Raw genomic sequence first — 19,938 nt, forward strand, 5'->3', positions numbered from 1 at the left:
CTGTCAGTTATAGAGAGAGTGTTGTTGGTGTAGGTGTCAGTTATAGAGAGAGTGTTGTTGGTGTAGGTGTCAGTTATTTAGTGTGTTGTTGGTGTATCTGTCAGTTATAGAGAGAGTGTTGTTGGTGTCAGTTATTTAGTGTGTTGTTGGTGTATCTGTCAGTTAAAGAGAGTGTGTTGTTGGTGTAGGTGTCAGTTATTTAGTGTGTTGTTGGTGTATCTGTCAGTTATAGAGAGAGTGTTGTTGGTGTCAGTTATTTAGTGTGTTGTTGGTGTATCTGTCAGTTAAAGAGAGTGTGTTGTTGGTGTAGGTGTCAGTTATTTAGTGTGTTGTTGGTGTAGTTGTCAGTTATAGAGAGTGTGTTGTTGGTGTAGGTGTCAGTTATTTAGTGTGTTGTTGGTGTATCTGTCAGTTATAGAGAGTGTGTTGGTGTCAGTTATTTAGTGTGTTGTTGGTGTAGGTGTCAGTTATTTAGTGTGTTGTTGGTGTATCTGTCAGTTATAGAGAGTGTGTTGGTGTAGGTGTCAGTTATTTAGTGTGTTGTTGGTGTATCTGTCAGTTATAGAGAGAGTGTTGGTGTAGGTGTCAGTTATTTAGTGTGTTGTTGGTGTAGGTGTCAGTTATTTAGTGTGTTGTGTGTGTATCTGTCAGTTATAGAGAGTGTGTTGGTGTAGGTGTCAGTTATTTAGTGTGTTGGTGTAGGTGTCAGTTATTTAGTGTGTTGTTGGTGTAGGTGTCAGTTATAGAGAGAGTGTTGGTGTATCTGTCAGTTATTTAGTGTGTTGTTGGTGTAGGTGTCAGTTATAGAGTGTTGTTGGTGTAGGTGTCAGTTATTTAGTGTGTTGTTGGTGTATCTGTCAGTTATAGAGAGAGTGTTGGTGTAGGTGTCAGTTATTTAGTGTGTTGTTGGTGTATCTGTCAGTTATAGAGAGAGTGTTGGTGTAGGTGTCAGTTATTTAGTGTGTTGTTGGTGTAGGTGTCAGTTATAGAGAGTGTGTTGGTGTAGGTGTCAGTTATAGAGAGTGTGTTGGTGTAGGTGTCAGTTATAGAGAGTGTATCGGGGACTGGCTGCAGTGTAAAAGTTGTGGCAGGGTGACGCTGGTCACGTGGCCTGAGCCGCTCGTGGAGCTGAACTGGGAGATAAAGCCGAGCAGCTGCGGAGGATGAGGCGCCATGTTGGCTCTGAACAGGCGGAGCTCCGGCGGGCCCGACCGACCTCCACTGCGGGGCTGAGCCAACATGGCGGAGTGTGGCAGCGACGGCGCAGCATCCACCACACCAACCTCTGGGAGGATCCAGTGAGGAGAGGAAACAGGCCCGCCATTTTCCTGCGAGCCTCCAGTCCTTTTAAAACCCAGCGAGGGGGAGGCGAGGCCGGAGAGGAGAGCCAGAGAGACGGAGGAGAGTAGGAAAAGGGGGAAGTTAGAGAGAGAGAGAGAGAGGGGGCAGTGCATGAGCGAGGAGCTGAGAGAGACAGAAGAGCAGCCGTTCGGTATGTATAGCTATCTGTCTATCTAACGTTCACTCTCCTCTCCTCTCCTCTCCTCTCCTTCAGCTCACTTGTGCGAAGTCCAAACTTCATTTAGTCTGCCCGAGCAGACCTGCACACTTAGCTAGCTCACCCTCTCCTCTCCTCTCCTCTCCTCTCCGTTGTCTGGCTAATTCTTCTCTCCCCCTCTGTCCCCCTTTTCAGTGGTCGGGTCGTGGAAACGTGGACCCCGGCGTTAACATTGGATTTACCAGGAGACGGTGCGCGGTTTTGGGGCTCTTCGTTAACGTTGCCGAACCGAGAAGATGTCTGGACAAAGCATAACGGACCGGATAACCGCGGCGCAGCACAGTGTGACCGGCTCTGCGGTGTCCAAGACGGTGTGCAAGGCGACCACGCATGAGATTATGGGGCCAAAAAAGAAGCACTTGGATTGTGAGTATGAGCAGCGAGCACGACACGTCTCGTATTTAACGGCGGTGAGGAGCGGGAATCGCCTGCTCCGAGGCCTAAAGATCCCCCCCTCACAGTCCTCCTCGGATTCCTCCTTTCTCTTGCCAGATCTCGCCCATGCCCACCTTAAAGGTAGCCAGTCACACAAACGCGCTTGCAGGCTGTTAGCCAGCGGGATTACTTCAGCTAGCCTTCCACCCATTTAATGATTCAACCACTCCACGAATAATTAACCACCCTGAAACGGGAGTCCATCTGCTGCCTAATTAGGACACCTATGGATGCGGAGTTGTGCAAGCTCTGAGTCTCCACTTCACTTAGGAGTCTTCAGGGTGTTGTTGGGGAGGTGTTGTGTTTTTGTAGCCCAGAGCCATCACGACTCTCAGAGCAGATGACCTGAGGAGCCCCTGCACTGATGGCAGCTCTCTGTTACCATCTTTACTTTCTTTACTTTTTCAGAGCAGGTGCAAATACCCAACTTGAGGGAAGGACTGGGAAAAGAGTGGCTCTTGATTCTCTAGGAGTCCCTGAGTTGGACCGTGCGTGGTTCTGTCTTTAGCTGTAATCTGTCCGGCTCTTAATATCAGTTTGGGCACGTTAGACAGCACAGATCTGTTGTGGTCCGTATTCTGCTGTAACTTGGGACGGCTAGCGCTGGACTCTTGCAGCACGATGAGTACGGGTGCTGTGTGTGTGTGTGCTGTGCTGTGGCGTCACCTGAAAGATTTGGAAGTTGTTCCACCTGTTGAAGTGTAGCAGGATGCCCCTTCTACCTTGCCCACTTGTCCTCACTGTGTGACCTACCAACACCTTCAGTAAAGTGTGGCATCCTTCAGTAAAGAGTGGCATCTTTACAGGGGAGAGAGAGATCAGTGTAAAAAGTTTTATTCCATGTCATTTCTGATTGGTCCATTCATCAAGTTTTGATGTATTGTGGAGATGGGAGTTGCATATCAAGTCTAGTCAAATTCAGTGTAATGAGGTTTCGTCTGCATTGACTGTACTGCTGTTCGTATTCCTAATTTAGCCTTGATATAGTGAAGAAAACGTGCAGCGTTGCCTTTTAGGTTTGTAATCCGACCACGTTTTATACTTTACGGAGCCGTGTCATATAAATGGATTGTTAATAATTGGTGTTAATTCTGCGGTTTGAGCTCCTCGCTATTGATGACAAGGTTGTGGGTTCGATACAAGGGCTGTTGGGCCCTTGAGCAAGGCCCTTCGTCCTCTCTGCTCCCCAGGCACCACAACGATGGCTCCCCACCGCTCCGGGCATGTGTGCTCATGGCCACTGTGTGTTTCAGTGGTGTGTATGTGTGTGTTCACTGCACGGATAAGTTACAGACGGAAGCCAAATCCTCAGCCTAGCATCGCCTGAACATATTGCTGTTATAAAGTTTGATACAAAAGGATGTTCATAAGATATCAGTCTGAAATATTAGTGTACTCAACAGTCCTATTATTAGTATTATTATATATTTTTAAAGCAATTATCTGTTGATACAAACAGATCTGTTGATTTTGGAACAGCATGTATTATGTATATCAGAATAATCATAATTGCTCATCCTTATTATTTATCTTATTTAACATCCTCTATTAATATTTACAGTTGACAGCTGTCCTCAGCAGGTACTGTTGCCTACTGCCCGCTGAGAAATTCCCATGCGCTCCGGATCTGTATCAGCTGCCGTGGGAGAAAAAGTCAAGAGGCAGGTCCGAGCAGTCCCTGAACTAAACACACGTTGGTGTTTGGCAGTTCTTTCTCCTGTAAGCTTGATTGAGTCCTTCTGGACTTCCTTCTCCCTCTACGTTTCTCAGGCAGTACTTGTATAAAATTTGAGGATGAACCTTTGAAGATCTTTAGGATGTCGTTGATGCTTTCTATATGTTTCTAGAGCTTGTTTGACAGTTTGTGGTGCTTGTGAGCAGATTTTTTTTTTGTAGTATGTTCCTCACGTGATCGCCAATGTGTGGGTGTTCGGGGTTCAGGGTTTTTTTTTTTGGTTTAACATCTATGCTCAGTATCAGCGTTTGTGCTAAACCGAAAGGCCTTGCCACATCAGGAGCACCTTGCCACACGTCGCCTATTTACATCCAGACTCTTGGTTCAGAGTCTCTGCCCCCATAAAACTGGTTTCTTGGGGAGAGATTTATTTTTAGCGTTTGCTCCAAAGTAAGTCATGGCATGTGTGGCGATAGACTGCTTCAGAGAATAGGGAGTTGTCCTTCACTGATAGAGTAAGTGGACAGCATACCAGTCATTTATTTAGTAAGACTACTCTAGTGAGCGAATCCTTTCTCAGCTCTTATAAATCCCATAAGGGTGGGTGATTTAACCAGAACAATATAATGCTGTGATGGTGATGTGCAGTATATTACCGTTATTGTGGTCAGTCAGTGATGATGGTCTTCTGGTCGTGTAACATGAATAATAATGGAGCACTGAGCAATTGTATGTAGGTTAACAGTTATTGAGTATTTTAACCAATTATAAAGGGCCTATAAACCACAAACAGGGTGTAGTTACTGTCATGACTGCATACTAACAAATAGATGGCTTGAGGTCAATCATTAGTCAGTCAGTTCTTTATTTTCTTTTTAATGTTAATTTTATTAGTAATGAAGATTTTAGGTATCCCCCACCTTTTAAAGGGCTCATATCCCATATTTGTCCTGTATTTTATTTCTTAAAAATGAGATCCTCATGTACAGCCTGTGAGCTTATGTACCACATCTAATTAAGCATGCTGTTTCTTTTACAGTGCCTTTAAAAAGATTCTGCAAATTAACTCTTCTGATTGGCTGTCCCATATATTGCCTTAGTCATACAGCAGTCCAGGCTGCAACAGTCTGTACAGCTTTAATATAAATGGGTGGAACTAAACTTCAGTAGGTTGAACAGGCCGACACACTTTCGGTTTGTGACGCAAAAGTAATTACTGTGTGTTAATTTCTGTACGTGGATTAAATGGACTTGGAAGTAAACCATACATATTAAAACAGTGTTTACGGCACACTTTATTTTATTGAAGGAAGCCCATAATGTGGGTGCTTTAATTTTTAACATTCCTGAGTCCTGGAAATGTTGGCCAAAGCTTCTGAAGCTCTAGACCATTCATGCCTCGTGCCTGTCTGTGGTGTGGAGTGAGTGGGAGCTCTGGGGGAAGGTTATGAGGGCTGTAGGTATTTCAGGACGGCAGTGTGCTCTGTGCCGGAGTTTCCTTCGGGACAGAAATAGCAGTGTGTCTCAACCCCCCCCCCCCCCCCCCCCCCCCCCGTTTGATTTGTACATTAGATATGGCTCAGTCTCCGTCTCCCGCTCCTGCTCCCTCCCCTGGCCCTTTGATTTGGGTTGGGTTTCCGGGGTAGAGAAAACATTCCTCATGAGCTACCCTTATCCCCTAAATGACCAGCCTGCTCAAAAATGCCCACCAATTGTTTGGCTGTTTTCTACAAGAACTTAATATAAACACTTTGACCTAAGTAGATGTTCGTGTTCTGATCCTCCCTGCCATCCTCGGTGCATAGTGTTCTCCTCTAAACATTTCTGAGAAAAGTCATCACCTTTTTTATTTTATTTGGTCATTTTTGTAGCCTTTTTTTAAATTACTTATTAAACTGTACTACACGCACCATCTGTCTGTAGGAACATGTCGTCAGTGATCCTGTTGAGTCAGCTAACCCAGACTGAGACTTTGGATCACGTCAGGTGATCTCCCAAAGATGATATCACTCCAGAGGCTGTCCAATGCGCGGTGCTGTTGAATTTGAAATTTCTCATATTATCTAGTTATAAGTGAGAATTTTGGTCTGCTAATCAAAACCGTGGTCATGCTCGGTCTGCACTCTGTACTCCATCATTATTTCTGTTTAGTCCAAAACAGCTGGTTAAAGGTTACCGCACACCAGAAGAGAAGCTCTATTTAAATCTCTGAGAGGTTCTGGTGCTGGGTAGCTGATAGAAGATGCAGCTATAGCCCATAGAAAGCAGTGCAGGAACATGCTGATCAACAGAAGCTGACGTTTAATGGAATGAACCTATCAGTGTCCTTAAATGAGTTTTTCATGCTTTTCATATGAGTTAACTAAAAAAAATAAAGATGCCCAGAGGCAGTTTTACAAGCCAATTTACAACCCTATTTTGTCTCAGAATTCAACAAGCAGATTTTTGAACGTGTGTTTATATCTCCCACCATAAATGGAAAATTATATATATATATAGATGAATGGCTAGTGACATGTGACTGCTCACTTTAGCTATGTTGCATAGCTTTGTTTTTTGCACAGGACGATGTAATTGTTTCCGGTGCTTAAAGCATTCCAGTACTGTTCCTGTGGACGTTGCTACTTGTAACTTGCTGTGGGAAATGGGCTAAAAGTCCATATATAAGGCAGAGGAGCATTTGTTAACCCTGGCAATGTGCCGTGTGACCAACTTCATCCTAATTCTGCAGCACTTAAGAATTTCCCCAGTGAAATGCTCTGCAAAGAGCCCTGCGTTCATGGCTTTGTAGCAGGAGAGTGCGAAAATGACCTCCCGACGTTCCGGAGACGTGTCTGTTTCCTGGAATGTAGGGAATTTTGTCAGGTGGGCTTGCATGAACAGCAGCGTGACATGAAATGGTATATCTCCAAATGATGATGCGGGATCTTGGAAGAGATCTGGGGCTGTTACGCAGCAATGGTCGCCTTCGTTCTGACCAAGATCTGTATCCCCAGCTTGAGGAAGAGCTCGGAGAAGTATATTGGTAGGGGGAGGAATTCCATTGCCACTGCCTAGTGCTACAGTTGCCTGTCTGCCGTGCCTCAGTCATTTGTGTCTGTCATAGCCTTAAAAGAAAGCTACACTAGAGATCATATTGCTAAGCGTTGCTCCATTCCGGTGCTTTAGGTGCTGCCTGAGTGCTGCTAGCGAGCCTCTCCCGTCCTGCAGTGCTGCGTAAGCATGTTCTATAGGATCACAGTGGCTTATTCTGGCCTCTCATTCATATGACTCAGTTCTGCTGCGTGATGGAAGCTTCCTAGAATTTGTTGAGACTGTAACACACGTTGATTGAGGAAGTTTTGGTGCTGGAAAATGAGACCCTCCCCCCTTACCGCTTGCCTTGTGCATAATCAGTCATTGTGCTCCTTGCTGGATATCTGTGTGCAGTAATTGCAGCTGATTCACAAACTCTTCCTGTTATTAAAATGAGATCTCATTGCTTTAACCTTTTATCTGTGTGGTATGGAGGGACACAGATGCTTTAGCGCACAGACTATTTGAATAATTCAAACCTGAGGATAGGGAGCCTTCAGCAAACTGCAAAAACCAGTCAAGACAATTTAGCTTCAGCTCTGTTATTGATGAGGTTCTCTTTGGCATTAGGTGATGTCAACTGTAATGCTTGAGGGCCACATATGCAGCTTAGGGTAGTATAATTTAGGGGGTAACTGTGTTCTCTCTCTACTTAAAAGAAGGGTAAACATGTTCTTAGAAAACAACTTCTAAGAGAGACCATTTTCAAAATTGAGTTAGTTTAGGCCAGACTGAATCCAGTTTCCAGTCCAGGATTTTGTTCTTGCAGGAAGTTAAGGGAACAGTTAATGTAATAAATTGTACACGTAGTATCACACCTACCAAGGATTACAAAGTCCAGGACAGGAAACTGGATTCAAGGTCCATATGTGAATACCTCTGATGGACAGCTGTGCATTTCAACAAATTAATATTCCTCTTAATGTAAAAGTTAACATTTTGGTGAACCCTCTAGACTCTATGAACACTTTTGTGCGTCAAATGCAATGTTTTTCTATGTCTATTAAATTCTTTAATTAATACGTCACAGAAATGTGGTTAATTTCCGGAATCTGTAGAATCAATTGTCCTATTGACCTATTGTATGTGACTCCTCTGAAGTTACAGGGCTGTAAAAATGAGCGACTCATTTCTGACTGGTGGATTTGTGTGTCTGTCATCTACCTCTCATGTAATTGGTGGATTCGTGAGCCTGCCAGTGGGTTTGTGTGAAACCGACCAATGGCTGCTCAATCGTGTCTTCTGCCTCTTGTTTTTATAGTATTTTTATTCAGAAGTTCTCCTACATTTCTGAAGCTAAGACTGGGTAAACCCAGGGTATGATCTTGCAGGAAATATTTCTAAAATCGGGTTTCAGTTTTCATGCAGTGCTCAGTGGGGTGTTGCTGTAGTTGGAGTATAGATTGTTCTGAACGTTTTGAATTTAAAAAGTGGGTTTCTTTCATATATGCAAGTGCATTTAAAGGTGATTACAAGGTGAAAAATTGAGAAAATGCCATCAGACTCCAGAGGGTTAACCACAGAGTAACTAATAAGCTGAATGAGCTAACCAGTACAATGTTTGATGCTGACATGGAATTCCCTTTTATTCAAGTATTTTCTACTCTCTTTGAATGTGAAAGTGTTGCGTTTGTCAGAATAAAAACATGTATTTTTCTTATTGGATTAGCTAGAGTGTTTACAGCCACATTAGCTTAGTATTCTTAGTCACAGACTTAACAATGTGTTGTTGACACTTTTCTTAGGCTATTTATTTATTTATTTTATTTTTTTTCCCCCAGTAGCAGCAGAGTGAAACTTAATATGCATACAAACTCGACCTCTCCAGACCGGTCACATATCTTGTTTAAGTCTCTACACCAATCAGAAGTCTAGTTCTCCAGAACCAGTTTCAGTTTGTAACCACTGATTGAAAGATACATGGATGGCTCTAATCATGTAATAATCATACAGCTGCCCAGACAGCGCCTTGTTGCTTATTTGTATAGCACCATGTGCCTGGGCTGCCTTTACATTCTGTTTCTGATTTGCTCAGCTCGGATTTGGCTGTCTTGACAGTTTACGTTAATAGATGTAAGTGATCTGTTTCTGTCTGTAATGTGAAAATAACTCCTAAGCCCCTGAAACAGCACGCATGCATACATTGAATCTACGGTACTGACATAGCCCTGGCTACCTGTGCTGGTCTTTATCTGGGGTGATTTGCAGGCAATAGATTAAACCTAATCATTGACTAAATTGCACAGTTAATGGCGATCTTCCTGTTCAGGCGTTCCTTAAGTGCAGTGCACTGCCTTTGTCTTGGTAAATGGCTCTTTCACCGTTTCCTGTTTCAGCCCAGTGGTAATGCTGTGTATTGGAACATTGTGAAATGTCATAAATCCATACTGGCAATGATCTTGTCAGATATGATGGGGGGGGGGTTATTTTTTTTTTTTACTTTTTTTAAATTATTATTATTATTATTATTTTTGAAAGGTTGATTGCAGATGAAGGCAGGCCGAATTCTTAGGTTGGGTAAGCAAATTACACATGTTATCTAAAGGTAGTAAAAATGAGACCGCTACCTTTGAACCTTGCCTGGCTGTTTTGTTGAGTTACACAGCCAGTCAGTCTTATTTTATATGCATCATGCATCTTTTTTTAAAAATTATTATTATTATTATTTCTTTTTTTTTTTTTTTTTTTCTTTTTTTTTTTTTTTTTACATTTTTATAACATGTTTTATATGGAAACCTTCAACACAACACAAGTGAATTCAAAGTAGGCTGAGCAAATGTCTTTACAGAAACCAGCTTCATTTCAGACCCGTGTACCTGTATGGGACAGCCATGGACGGGGCATGTGACCATGCGTCCAATGACTGCCTGTCAAAGCAGATTGCTGACCCTCAGCTGCACTCTGCAGTGAGTGTGTGGGTGAATAGACTCCAGTACAGATGTGAAAAGCTTTTGTGATCAATATCTGGATCCAGATCGCTTGCTGGGCCTGCTTTTCTTTCTGTTGGCGATAAAAGCACTCTACTACTACAGCAACACTAACCTCGGCTGCTGTATTATTTATTTTTCTTTATTTATTTATTTATTTTCCCCCTCCTGCCTTGTTCTTCCACTTGGGAGGGAAATGTAGCAAGATGAATGTTCCGTCATATCGTGACTCATTTTTGGGGGAGGCTCGATTCCAGCTGTTATGGCTTCCGCAGGGCTGTTGGAGATTTTGATCACCCGTTGATTTCAGCTTGCACTGTTTGAGTGGGTCAGGTTTCAACATTGATGTGCTGGAGTGTGAGGATCTGAGCAACTTTGATGGCCAGGCAACTGGGTCAGATCTTGTGAGGTGTCAGTAGTATAACAGTGGTCAGTAGCTACCAAAAGTGCAGAATATGTACACACCTTTACGACAACAATATTCCCTAATGACAAAAGTGTGTGTGTGTGTGTGTGTGTGTGTGTGGTAGCTTTAATCACTTGGAGCATAGAGCAGTTCCAGCCCTGCACTCTGCGTTTAAGTGCTCCTCCATGCCTGGGTATGTGCGCTGCACGTTACGGACACGTTGCATTGTGATTCTCTCCGTGGCTTTAAGCTCTGGTGGTGCCGTATTACACCGCACAGCTGTTAGCGAGGATCCTCTCTGGCCCCCCCAGGGTTTTGAGTGATCTCTGCACAACAGCGCCAATCGCATCAACCCCAAAACCCGCAGACGGAGGAAGGTTATGCTGTCCTACTTAGCCACTTCTCCCAGAGATAACGCTGAGAATTAGGCCATAAAGCTGAAGTTATTGGCTGGTTAAGAGTCGCTCAACACTCCTTGTGTTATCTGCTTATGGAACATAGAGGGAGAAAGAAGACCTTGAGCTGCAGTTTGTATAAGAGAACATGTACTCTTTACAGATTTGCTTCCTGGCATGTGGCACTTGTTTTCTGGAAACTGGAAAAGTTTAGTCTTGTTTGTACGTGCAGGTCTGTGTGATGTGACGTTAGCGCTGTATTTCTTCTGGAGTAGTAAAGTGTTTGGGTAGTTTGAGCACTAGGGCCTTCTTTTAGATGCTTATCTCAAGTGAAGTACTTTTCTTTTCCTCTTTTCCCATTCAGAGAGATTTGGTGTGAAATGCTCGGTTCTTGTGAAGCTTAGTCAGACTTGTTCATAATGTGCCATGATGAGTATCAGATATCTAAAGAGTGTAAAGCCTAAAAAAGCTGTGTCACAGAAAATGGTCAAACCCAATGGCTCTAAATACACTGTCTGATGCCTGAGCCATTGTTTAAACATAGCTTTAAGAGGAGTCGATCTAAAACCAGCATGATTACTTTTGGTGGTTAAGTCATGGTTATTTTTACTGTGAAAAGGATCATATAGCATATAAGCATATAAGCAAAATGGTCTCCAAAGAGATTTATTTATTTATTTATTTATTTATTTTTTGATGTACCACTGATGACTCTGCATGTAGAAAATTGGCCCATGGGCTAAGGAGTTGTTTAGTAAAGAAAATGTAAATAATTTGTTGTTCACAAAGCAGGAGACTGCTATAAGAAAGCAGTAAAAGATGGCAGAGAACAGGAGTGGTCAAGTCAAGTGTCGAGCGGTCAAGTGTGGAAGGCTAAGGGGGTCTGTTTTAGCACCTGAAATTAAATTAGACACGGAGTCATGGTTTCTTTTACACGTGTAAACACCTCAGACAAACTCAGACCCTCTTAATGGCCCTAAAAAGGAGCCAAACTGAGCCCACCTTCCAAGAAGGTCTTGGTATGGTTTGTTTGTGGTGCATTATATAGTCTGCTTGAATTCTTTTATTTATTATTATTTTATTAATTTTTTTTTGCATTGTGCAAACAAAGTGGCCTTGGTCTGCTTTGCGTTTCATTTGACGTGGCTTGTCATAGATATCTAGAATTCTCAAGGATTTAAAAACAATTTGAAAAGACTGACTGCATGTGGATACAACAGAATGGTGCTGCAGTTTCTCATAAAAAGTACATAAATACATGTGACCGTGGACTGTCCACCTGCTCCGATGGACGCGTTCTTTCTTTGAGGAACTAGATTAAAATTTTGGAACAGGTGCATGTGCTAACCCTGCAGAGGTCCCTTGTGTTCTGTAGCCGGGGTTTGAGTTCTAAATCAGTTGTGTGAACAAGAAGTGGCCTGAGATCCAGAGTTCCTTTTAAAAAATTACTATAAGTGAAAACGCCCCACGAGGCTTTCTGAGAGAAATTATCGATGTCTAGAAAGGCAAATCTCAGGTCTCCATAGTCCTGTTTGACTGTAAAAGACCTGGAAGATTTATCAAACTCTAAAGTGGTGGGGCACTGTTCTGTGCAGCGACACCTGAACAAAAATCACCACCTTGGAAGTCAAGAGAACCTTAGTTCACCTTTAAAGCTTTGCAGTTTATACAAATCATATCCGTGTTGGCAGATGCTCAAAGCTTCAGTGTTTGGAAAAGGAAAAGTGGTGTCTCTTCTACATAGTTTGTGTGCTTTGATACCACCGGTCTATTATAGCAGCAGTCAAACTGCATGTCAGAATCAGAGTGTTGATTCGTTGAGTAAGTCTCTTTGACATACTGACACTGAGACATACTGTGATCTGTGAAAATGGATGAATGGCTGTGGCATGGCTAAAAGCAGTATTAGCAGCTGTCTTGTGAAGAATAGGACACTCGTAGCTCAAGCTTCCGGGACTTGGACTGAAGGATGCTGACCACAGCTTTGTGGTCTATTTTTCCTCCTCCTTATGCATATTCTTTAGGATATGAAAAGCACTAACTGCTCATGCATTAGCACTTTGCTCTGTAATACAGTCCCAGGACTCTACACTGCGTGTTCAGGATGAACCCAGTGAGCCTAGAAGGAGGAGAGGAGGGGGGGAAAAAAGAACAGCGCTTCCTGCATTCTTTTAGATTGTCAGCTATTCGTAATGTAAACAGCCAACAGGAAGTTATTACATAAATCAGAAAAATGTCGGGAGCTGATTAAACAGGAGATGGGAGTGATGGCAGGAGACTGTGCCATTAAGACCAGCCTTAATCAGGAAAAACGCCACTGCTCGCTTTTGCGAGATGCCAGCTATTGCATGCAGTGCGGAAATGGTGGAGAAATGTGCAGTTTTCTAGCGTTACTCATTTTGGGTCTTGTGTTGTGGCGTGGTGGATGTTTAGATTGAGTTTAAATAATCCGATGTGGAACCAAACATTTCTGTCTGTGGTTTGTTGACGGTTTGTGGAGTATCATGTTCTTAATTTAGGTTTTTCCTCCATTTTGATGAAGTTATTGGACTAGTCTTTTGCCTGGGGAAGGTTATAAGAGGTGACTGATCAAACATGTGCTTTGCTTTTTTTGGAATCAACCACATTTGAAATGAAGTTGAAGTCTGAACTCTTGCTGTGAGAGTCTGTGAATTCTTGAGCAGGACTGCACTGCTTAGAGTATCGTTACTCACTGATCTGGTCCTTGTGCAGCTCTAAACCTCAATCATGTTGATGCTTTACTGACTTTTAATAAGGAGAATAGCTTTGGATCCTGCATACTGATTTGATCAGACTGGGTTCCGATTTTGTTCAATAGTTTAACACTTAAAACGCAACCAAAAGGCTGAGTTTAATATGAAGTGACTAAAAATGTGCGCCCGTCCTCTCTGATTATAGCAAGTTCCTGATATATAAAACACAAATGATGCCTTCTCCGTCTTGCTAGATCAACACTGACCCAATAAGAAGTTCTTGTTTTAGAGAGAAATACCTGGACTAGAAGACTGAAATGTGGACGTCCTTTGGTCCAGACTGTGGTAGGAGGGCATTGCATCTGGCCTGAAAGACTCCTCTCTTGCTATCGACCTATTTAGGCCCCACTGACTGAGTTTAGCTAAAGCGAAGAGTGTGTGTGACGGGTTCTTTCTCCTCAGAGCAGCTGTCCCTCTTCACCCTCCATGAGCTTGTGAAGCTCAGGGGAGGCAGGGGAGCGCTCTCCTTCTAATGCTTTCCTCTCCCCTGCCCTCATTAACAAGCCTATACTGCCCAGAGCGGAGGAGGAGGAGGAGGAGGAGGAGGGAGGGAGTGCAGGAATCTCTCTCTGAACTCTGTCTGGCTCTACCAGGAGTTTTCTTGGCAGGCAAAACTCTTGTGATCTGCTAGTGAATTAAACCATGCCTGTGGTTTGTCTGTGGTGTTTCGAAGGTTGAGTTGGTTCAGGTGAATCAGTTGTTTTTTCTGTGTGATAATCTTCTCAGTTATGCTTACAATTAGAGTAGAAACACATATTCAGTGTGTATGTTTGATGCATATGCCTTAAAATGTCCAATTTATGGAGATCTCTCATTACAGAAAGGTGTGGCTGTATGTATTGGGATCCTTTTATATTCTGTAAGTTGCAAAGTAAAGGTGCTGCTGTTTGGACTTTCCAGAACACCCAACAGACGCTCAATTGCCTCCTATCCTTGGGGAGAGAGGAGGCCATGGTAACATCTTCAACTCTTCTTGAAGGTCTTCACGCCTGCCCATTTTTTTTTTCCCCCACATCCAGCACTTTGACTACAAGAACTTTTTGCTTACCGTCAAAATGATACCTGATGGTATTGTTCTATACGTCAGTCCTAGCTTTGTTTGCCTAATCTGTGAGTATCCATGTTTTTGAGCATTATTGTATATTTGCTATTAATATTTATATATATTAAATTAAATTAGCTTTTTAATTATTTGCTTCTCTAATTATGTGCTCTCCCAACAGTTCTGGGGTGTAATTCACCACTGTACTACATGTTTTTTAAACATTTGTTGCATGTCCCAGTTCTGAATACTTTTTTGGCAAAAGGCTGTTTAGCTTCTGGCTTTTTAAGAGTGTTTATGGTACTAGCTACTAGATAATGGCTGGTGTTTGCTGCCATTAGAGCAAGTCTGATGCTAATTAGCGATGGCAACTTGACATGCAGGAATGCTTCTGTTGCCTGTAGAGTCTTTCAGAGCACCAGAAGTCAATCAATAGCTCTAGCATAAATGGCACCAAATTGAGGCACTGAAATCTGTGGCATTTTGGTCCTGTGGATACCGATCATATAGGTTAACCCAATCCTACTTGCCAACAGACCATGTAGTAAAACTGCTACATTATATGGGCAAAAGCATTGGGACACCCCAAGCGCTGAGGTGCTCATCGCTCTGCTGAATCCGTAACTGCAGATTTTCAAACCTGCTGCTAGAGCTACAAAAAGGGAACCAGCTCCATATTCATAAGTATGGCTTTAGAATGGGGTGTAATAAAAGCTTCTGTAGGTATAATGTGTAGGTGTCCCAATACGTTTGTCCATGTAGTGTATGTCAATCAGTTGCTAGCTAGAAATCTGGGTTGCATCTGGCATTAAGGCCAGTACTGGAGTGTATTCAAGTTGGCCATTAAACGGTTCTTATTGCATTGTGACCCTGGTCATGCCTGAACCGTAGTGGCAGTTTAGTACTGGAGTTACTTTAAGTGAATCAAGGCTAGTCGGTCAGACTGTCTTTGTCTTTCCCTGTTCTGGTCAGTCTCTGGGGGTGCAGATCCCAGATTTTCCTGTCATCATTTATTTTGCTCATGTTTTTAGAAATTCATGTCGATTCAGTTTCCTGTCATGAGCTGTAGGATGTGCGAGGCATCCGCTTGCTGAGTCAGTCTTTTCTGCCTCTTTAATAGCAAGACCTGCAAGAACAGCCAAAAATGCCATTCCACATCTTTTAAAGGTGTTTTTGGCAGAACCTCCATCCAGCTCCTGTTCTGGCATCTGCTTGACTGAGTGCAGAGCCATCATTGTAACAAAGAGCCGACCATAAAATAAAATATATTGTAGTATATTCTGTCCCTTAAAACCCCCAAAAAGAAATTAGATTTTGATGCCATCAGAAGATCTGCAGACATCCAGAAGGGAGGACCAACAGCAAAGTGGTCTCAACACAAAATGGGTTTGCTTCAAACGTCCTCTGAAGTCTTCTCCCTAATATACTCTTTGGCCAAGTTCTGTATGTGTACGCAAATCGATGAAGTGCTGGCCATAACTCATGCATTTTAACACAGTCTCCACCTCCATGACCTCAGTCCATCCCAGTCTGTGCCAGTGTCCAGCAGCCAAGTTCATAATTTGTGAATATGTTGCTTCTTTAGCCCAAGAGAAGGTTCTTTAAGTTTTCTGAAGGTTCCTCACACTCATCTCTATTACACAGCGTTCTTCATGGAAGAACTCTCAGAGCTTATTCAACACTTTGCCTGCTAAACTCTTAAAAATAAAGATGCTACAGAGTTTTGCCGTGACATGAGGCAGTACAGCAAATATTCAAAGGCATTCACATTGCACACTGGTTAAGTGACCTCTCATCAGGCTGGTTAGCTTGTGTAAAATAACCAGCGTAGAGCTGCTCTTTCTTCTCCCCCACTTTGATTCATGACTCCAAGTAAAGTTACTGTAATATTTATCAGATTGCCATTGTGCAGTGCCAGCACTCTGTTTGGCAAGTGATTGATTTATAAATGTTACATTAAGCCTGACTTTCCCCTGCAGTCATTTCCAGTCATGTGCATCAGTATCAGTGCTACATGGATGCTGCTCTGTGTCTTGGGGAATGTAAAGGGTGTCTCTTCTAACATGGAAAATCTGAGCCAAGGTTTTGAAATGTTAAGCTGTACATTTATAAAAAAAAAAATACCTTTAATTACTGCAGCCTTTTTTTCTTTTACAAATCATTACTACCAACTGACTGGTTCAGAATACTATACTGCTGTATATGCTGTCTCTGGCTCCGGCTGCTTATGGCGCTCAGTGTGAACCAGAATTGGAACCAGCAAAAGCAATAAAATGTGCTGCTTATCAGGTCCTCATGGTGCAGCGCAGTTAATCTCGCAACCATCTCTAATCTAAATACCTGGTAAGAGCGAAAAAACCCAGAACTGGCTAAACCTGCCTTGCTTTTGCCTCTGAGCTTCTGAGTTTCTGCTTAACATTCGGAAAAGGCAGCACTGTGGCTTCCCCTTCATTATAGTGGAAGCCACTGTCAACATTCTAGTAAAGTGAAATTTGGTGAGAGATTTATGGACACAGTCAGATAGCTGACATTTTTTTTTATTGTTTGTTCCTGAAGGCACTTCAGTATTGGTGCAGCAGCCAATGAAAACTATTTTGTTGCACAGTTCAAAACCAGGTCATGTAGTGTTTAATTAGAGAACTGGAGAAATTGAATGTTTACGTCAGAATTCAAACACACATGCGGTTTTAAATGGTAATCATGTGGATTTGCTGTTATTTCAGGAATTGTTCCTGTGAAGAAATGTTATTAGAGTGACAGCTAGTGCAGTGGGCTGCATTCTATGTAGAGTAAATGCTTCTGCTGTAATGCACATTTCTGTGCTCATGTTGCACCGAGAGATCCATGGGATCCAGCCTGAACGTCCATTTGAGTACAGCTCGCTGACTGCATCAGAAAATCCTCTACAAAGTTCTCTCTCTCTCTCTCTCTCTCTCTCTCTCTCTCTCTCTCTCTCTCTCTCTCTCTCTCTCTCACTGTAGTGAAGTAAGAAGGAACACTGAGAGATTTAAATCAATGAAGTCATGTGTCTCCACTCGGGCAAGGAGGGGCTGGTCATGTGACCCTGAAAGCCTGCTTTGTCATGTGACTGTCACATGGGTAGCAGCTCTGGCAGGCTCTTTTTAAGTGTGTGTGTGTGCTCTCTCTGCACACTGCTGACTGACAGTCCGCTGAGAAGTATGAGCTGGAAGTGTGCAAATGCAGGAATTTGACTGGTTATTTAAAAAAAAAAAACCAAAAAAAAAAAACCCTACACTGAACACACACTGCACGTCTAAATGTACTACAGTACTTGATCCAGTATCTAAAGTCACAATATGAATAATATTGTTTGCTCTTTAATGGGATAAACTGGCAACTGCAACACAGATCTATAAAATTTAGCCTAATAAATTGGCTGGTTGCTGATCGTACACCTCCTTTTTACGGCTATTGATTATCTAGTGGAGGGCATCAGTCAAACGTTTAGTTAGGAAACGGTTGGACTTATTCACCAACTGTTCTTAAGAAATGTAAAAACCAAATGCAAATGTTTTTTCTTTTGCTTTTGATGCATGTTTCAAAATTGTAGAATTTAGTTTTTCTGTGTTTGATAGAACATTTATTTATTTATTTATTTAAATCGCAGGTTGTCATATGTAGGATTGGATGATATGGCCCCCCCCCCCCCAAAAAAAAAAAAAAGCCATCAAAAAGTAGGGGTGTAACGGTGTGTGTATTTGTACATACTGTTATGGCAACACTGGTAATTTCACAATCGTACATGCCACCCAAGGATTTAAAGCTGTAATGCTGCATTCAAGTGGGTGGCCCACCAGGAAGCACCACATGAAAACCCTCAGAGTTGTAGCGTAAACAGTTAATCAGCAGTAAAATATCAAATGTCATATTTGTACATTTTAATTCTACTACTAACATCGTTTTAAACATCTGCAGTCGCGGCACATGATTTTGCAACTTCTCAAATGAATGAGTTTCACTTCTGAGAAACTTGCTGCCCGACATGCGCTTGAAAAGCACAGTAATTCATTGGATATGCATGGTTTTTGTGGTTATTGCAGTTGTTCAAGGGCATGCTATGATACCTGTAGTCTTGTCTCCCGCACCTTTTCTTGCCTCCTTCTATCTCGCTCTGTCTCTCGCTGGTCCTAGTCTAGTCCTAGCCGACATTCGGTTTGGTCTGTCTTTATTCTTTATCATTCCGTGCTCTGTTTTAAAGTAAAAACACTGAAAGTAAACAAGTGTTTCTGATATTTTGTCCTTTTTATTTTAACTTGTGAAAATGGTGGCTTGTAGGATGCCGGGTCAGTGTGTTTTGGACAGCTAAAGCGTATATTAAAACGCATCCACATGCTAACGTTTACACTTCACTGTTTAATAGACTACAGGCAGTGGCAAGGACTGTGCAGCACTAGGTGGAACTTCCTAGTGCGCAGCTGTGCAGAATTAATCGAAAGAAACCTGGGTTAGCCTGATGGTTTTTGAGGTGTGGATGTGCACTCTGTACCATAAATCCTATCCAAAAGTAATAGTACAGTTATTTGTCTTCAAGGTGTGCTTAACAGTTTGTTTAATCCAGTGTCTTGAAAGTATTGACAGGGTACTGAATTTTTTTGATGATCGCTGCTGATTGATCGACATGTCTCGTTCTAGTAGTGAGAGTATGTATAGTAAAGACTGTGGATGCCTGTAAACTGTCCCCTCCCTTCATGCAGGAGAGTTCTGTTGGCTCTCAAAGGCTTTTTGTTGTCATGTGGCTGGCGCTTTTGTGTGAGTTTGAATAGAGAATGCGGCCAATGATGGAAAAGGTACTCTACGGACCACCCATGTACACCCATCTCAAATAAACATAAACATACTGCTCTCTCGCTTCAAAGAAAACTAGAGAAAATCACTGCTAAGCCTTCATAGCTGCACTGCAATTAGTGCCTCTTTGTGACCGTTTCTTACACTCTGCCAGTTTGTAAAACATCCCCAAAGTACATGGTGTTTGGTGGGAAAAGGATTTTTGGATTTAGCAACAAGAATTAAGAGCCTGAGGATTTCTGCATCTGTAATCTGTGTATCCACACATTGGCGGTTGGCAACGCTGCAAAAATAGTCACGATTTGTAAATATGTTTACACAATATTTAATACAGTGTTTATTTGATAACTCGAAATGGACACAATGCATCAGCAAAAGGAAAGTATTTAACGTTAGGGGGGGGGCTTCAATTTTGTAACCCTCAAGTCTTAAGACACTTGCACATGAGATTTTCGTGCAGTCTCCGCTCTCTATAATGAGACCCCATGTGAGCTAGAGCACCACGTAGATACTCTGAGCCTAAACCTGAAAAACTGAAGTCTAATTTTTAGAAATTCTTCATATTGCTTGTGTAAGCATCCCTTTCACTCATGTGGGCAGACTGTTTTGGTGCTTGAAATGGGTTTGCCAGGGTTCTAAACGGACAGACATTTGAGTTCTTTTGGTTAGTTTCACACAAAGCATAGATCCATCCAAGGTGTGCAAATCCATCGATTACATAGAGGCAGAGACTAGTACGAGTCTTCACAGCCTTGTAAGTCCGGATGTGAGTCACTTATGATCTGGCAATGAACTATAAGCGAAAGGGCGGACTCTACAGATTCAGTGTTGGAATCATATTTCTG

At 42.5% G+C, this 19,938-nt stretch overlaps 1 protein-coding gene across 17 annotated transcripts in view; it reads left to right on the forward strand.

Annotated features, from left to right (window-relative positions):
• The first annotated feature begins 1,237 nt into the window (after positions 1–1,237).
• The window catches only part of picalma (phosphatidylinositol binding clathrin assembly protein a), a 50,141-nt gene continuing 31,440 nt past the window's right edge, over positions 1,238–19,938 (forward strand). For 5 of the 17 annotated variants that reach the window (XM_072658253.1, XM_072658261.1, XM_072658262.1 and 2 more), the window contains exons 1-2: positions 1,252–1,492; positions 1,694–1,924. In XM_072658253.1, coding sequence (XP_072514354.1) covers positions 1,795–1,924 — 130 coding nt within the window. In that variant the 5' untranslated portion in view covers positions 1,252–1,492; positions 1,694–1,794. Of the gene's footprint in view, positions 1,493–1,693; positions 1,925–19,938 lie in introns of all 17 variants that reach the window. The other 12 variants (XM_072658259.1, XM_072658260.1, XM_072658263.1 and 9 more) reach the window with 10 other exon arrangements.

Source organism: Salminus brasiliensis, chromosome 16, assembly GCF_030463535.1.
Source record: "Salminus brasiliensis chromosome 16, fSalBra1.hap2, whole genome shotgun sequence".
NCBI lineage: Eukaryota > Metazoa > Chordata > Actinopteri > Characiformes > Bryconidae > Salminus > Salminus brasiliensis.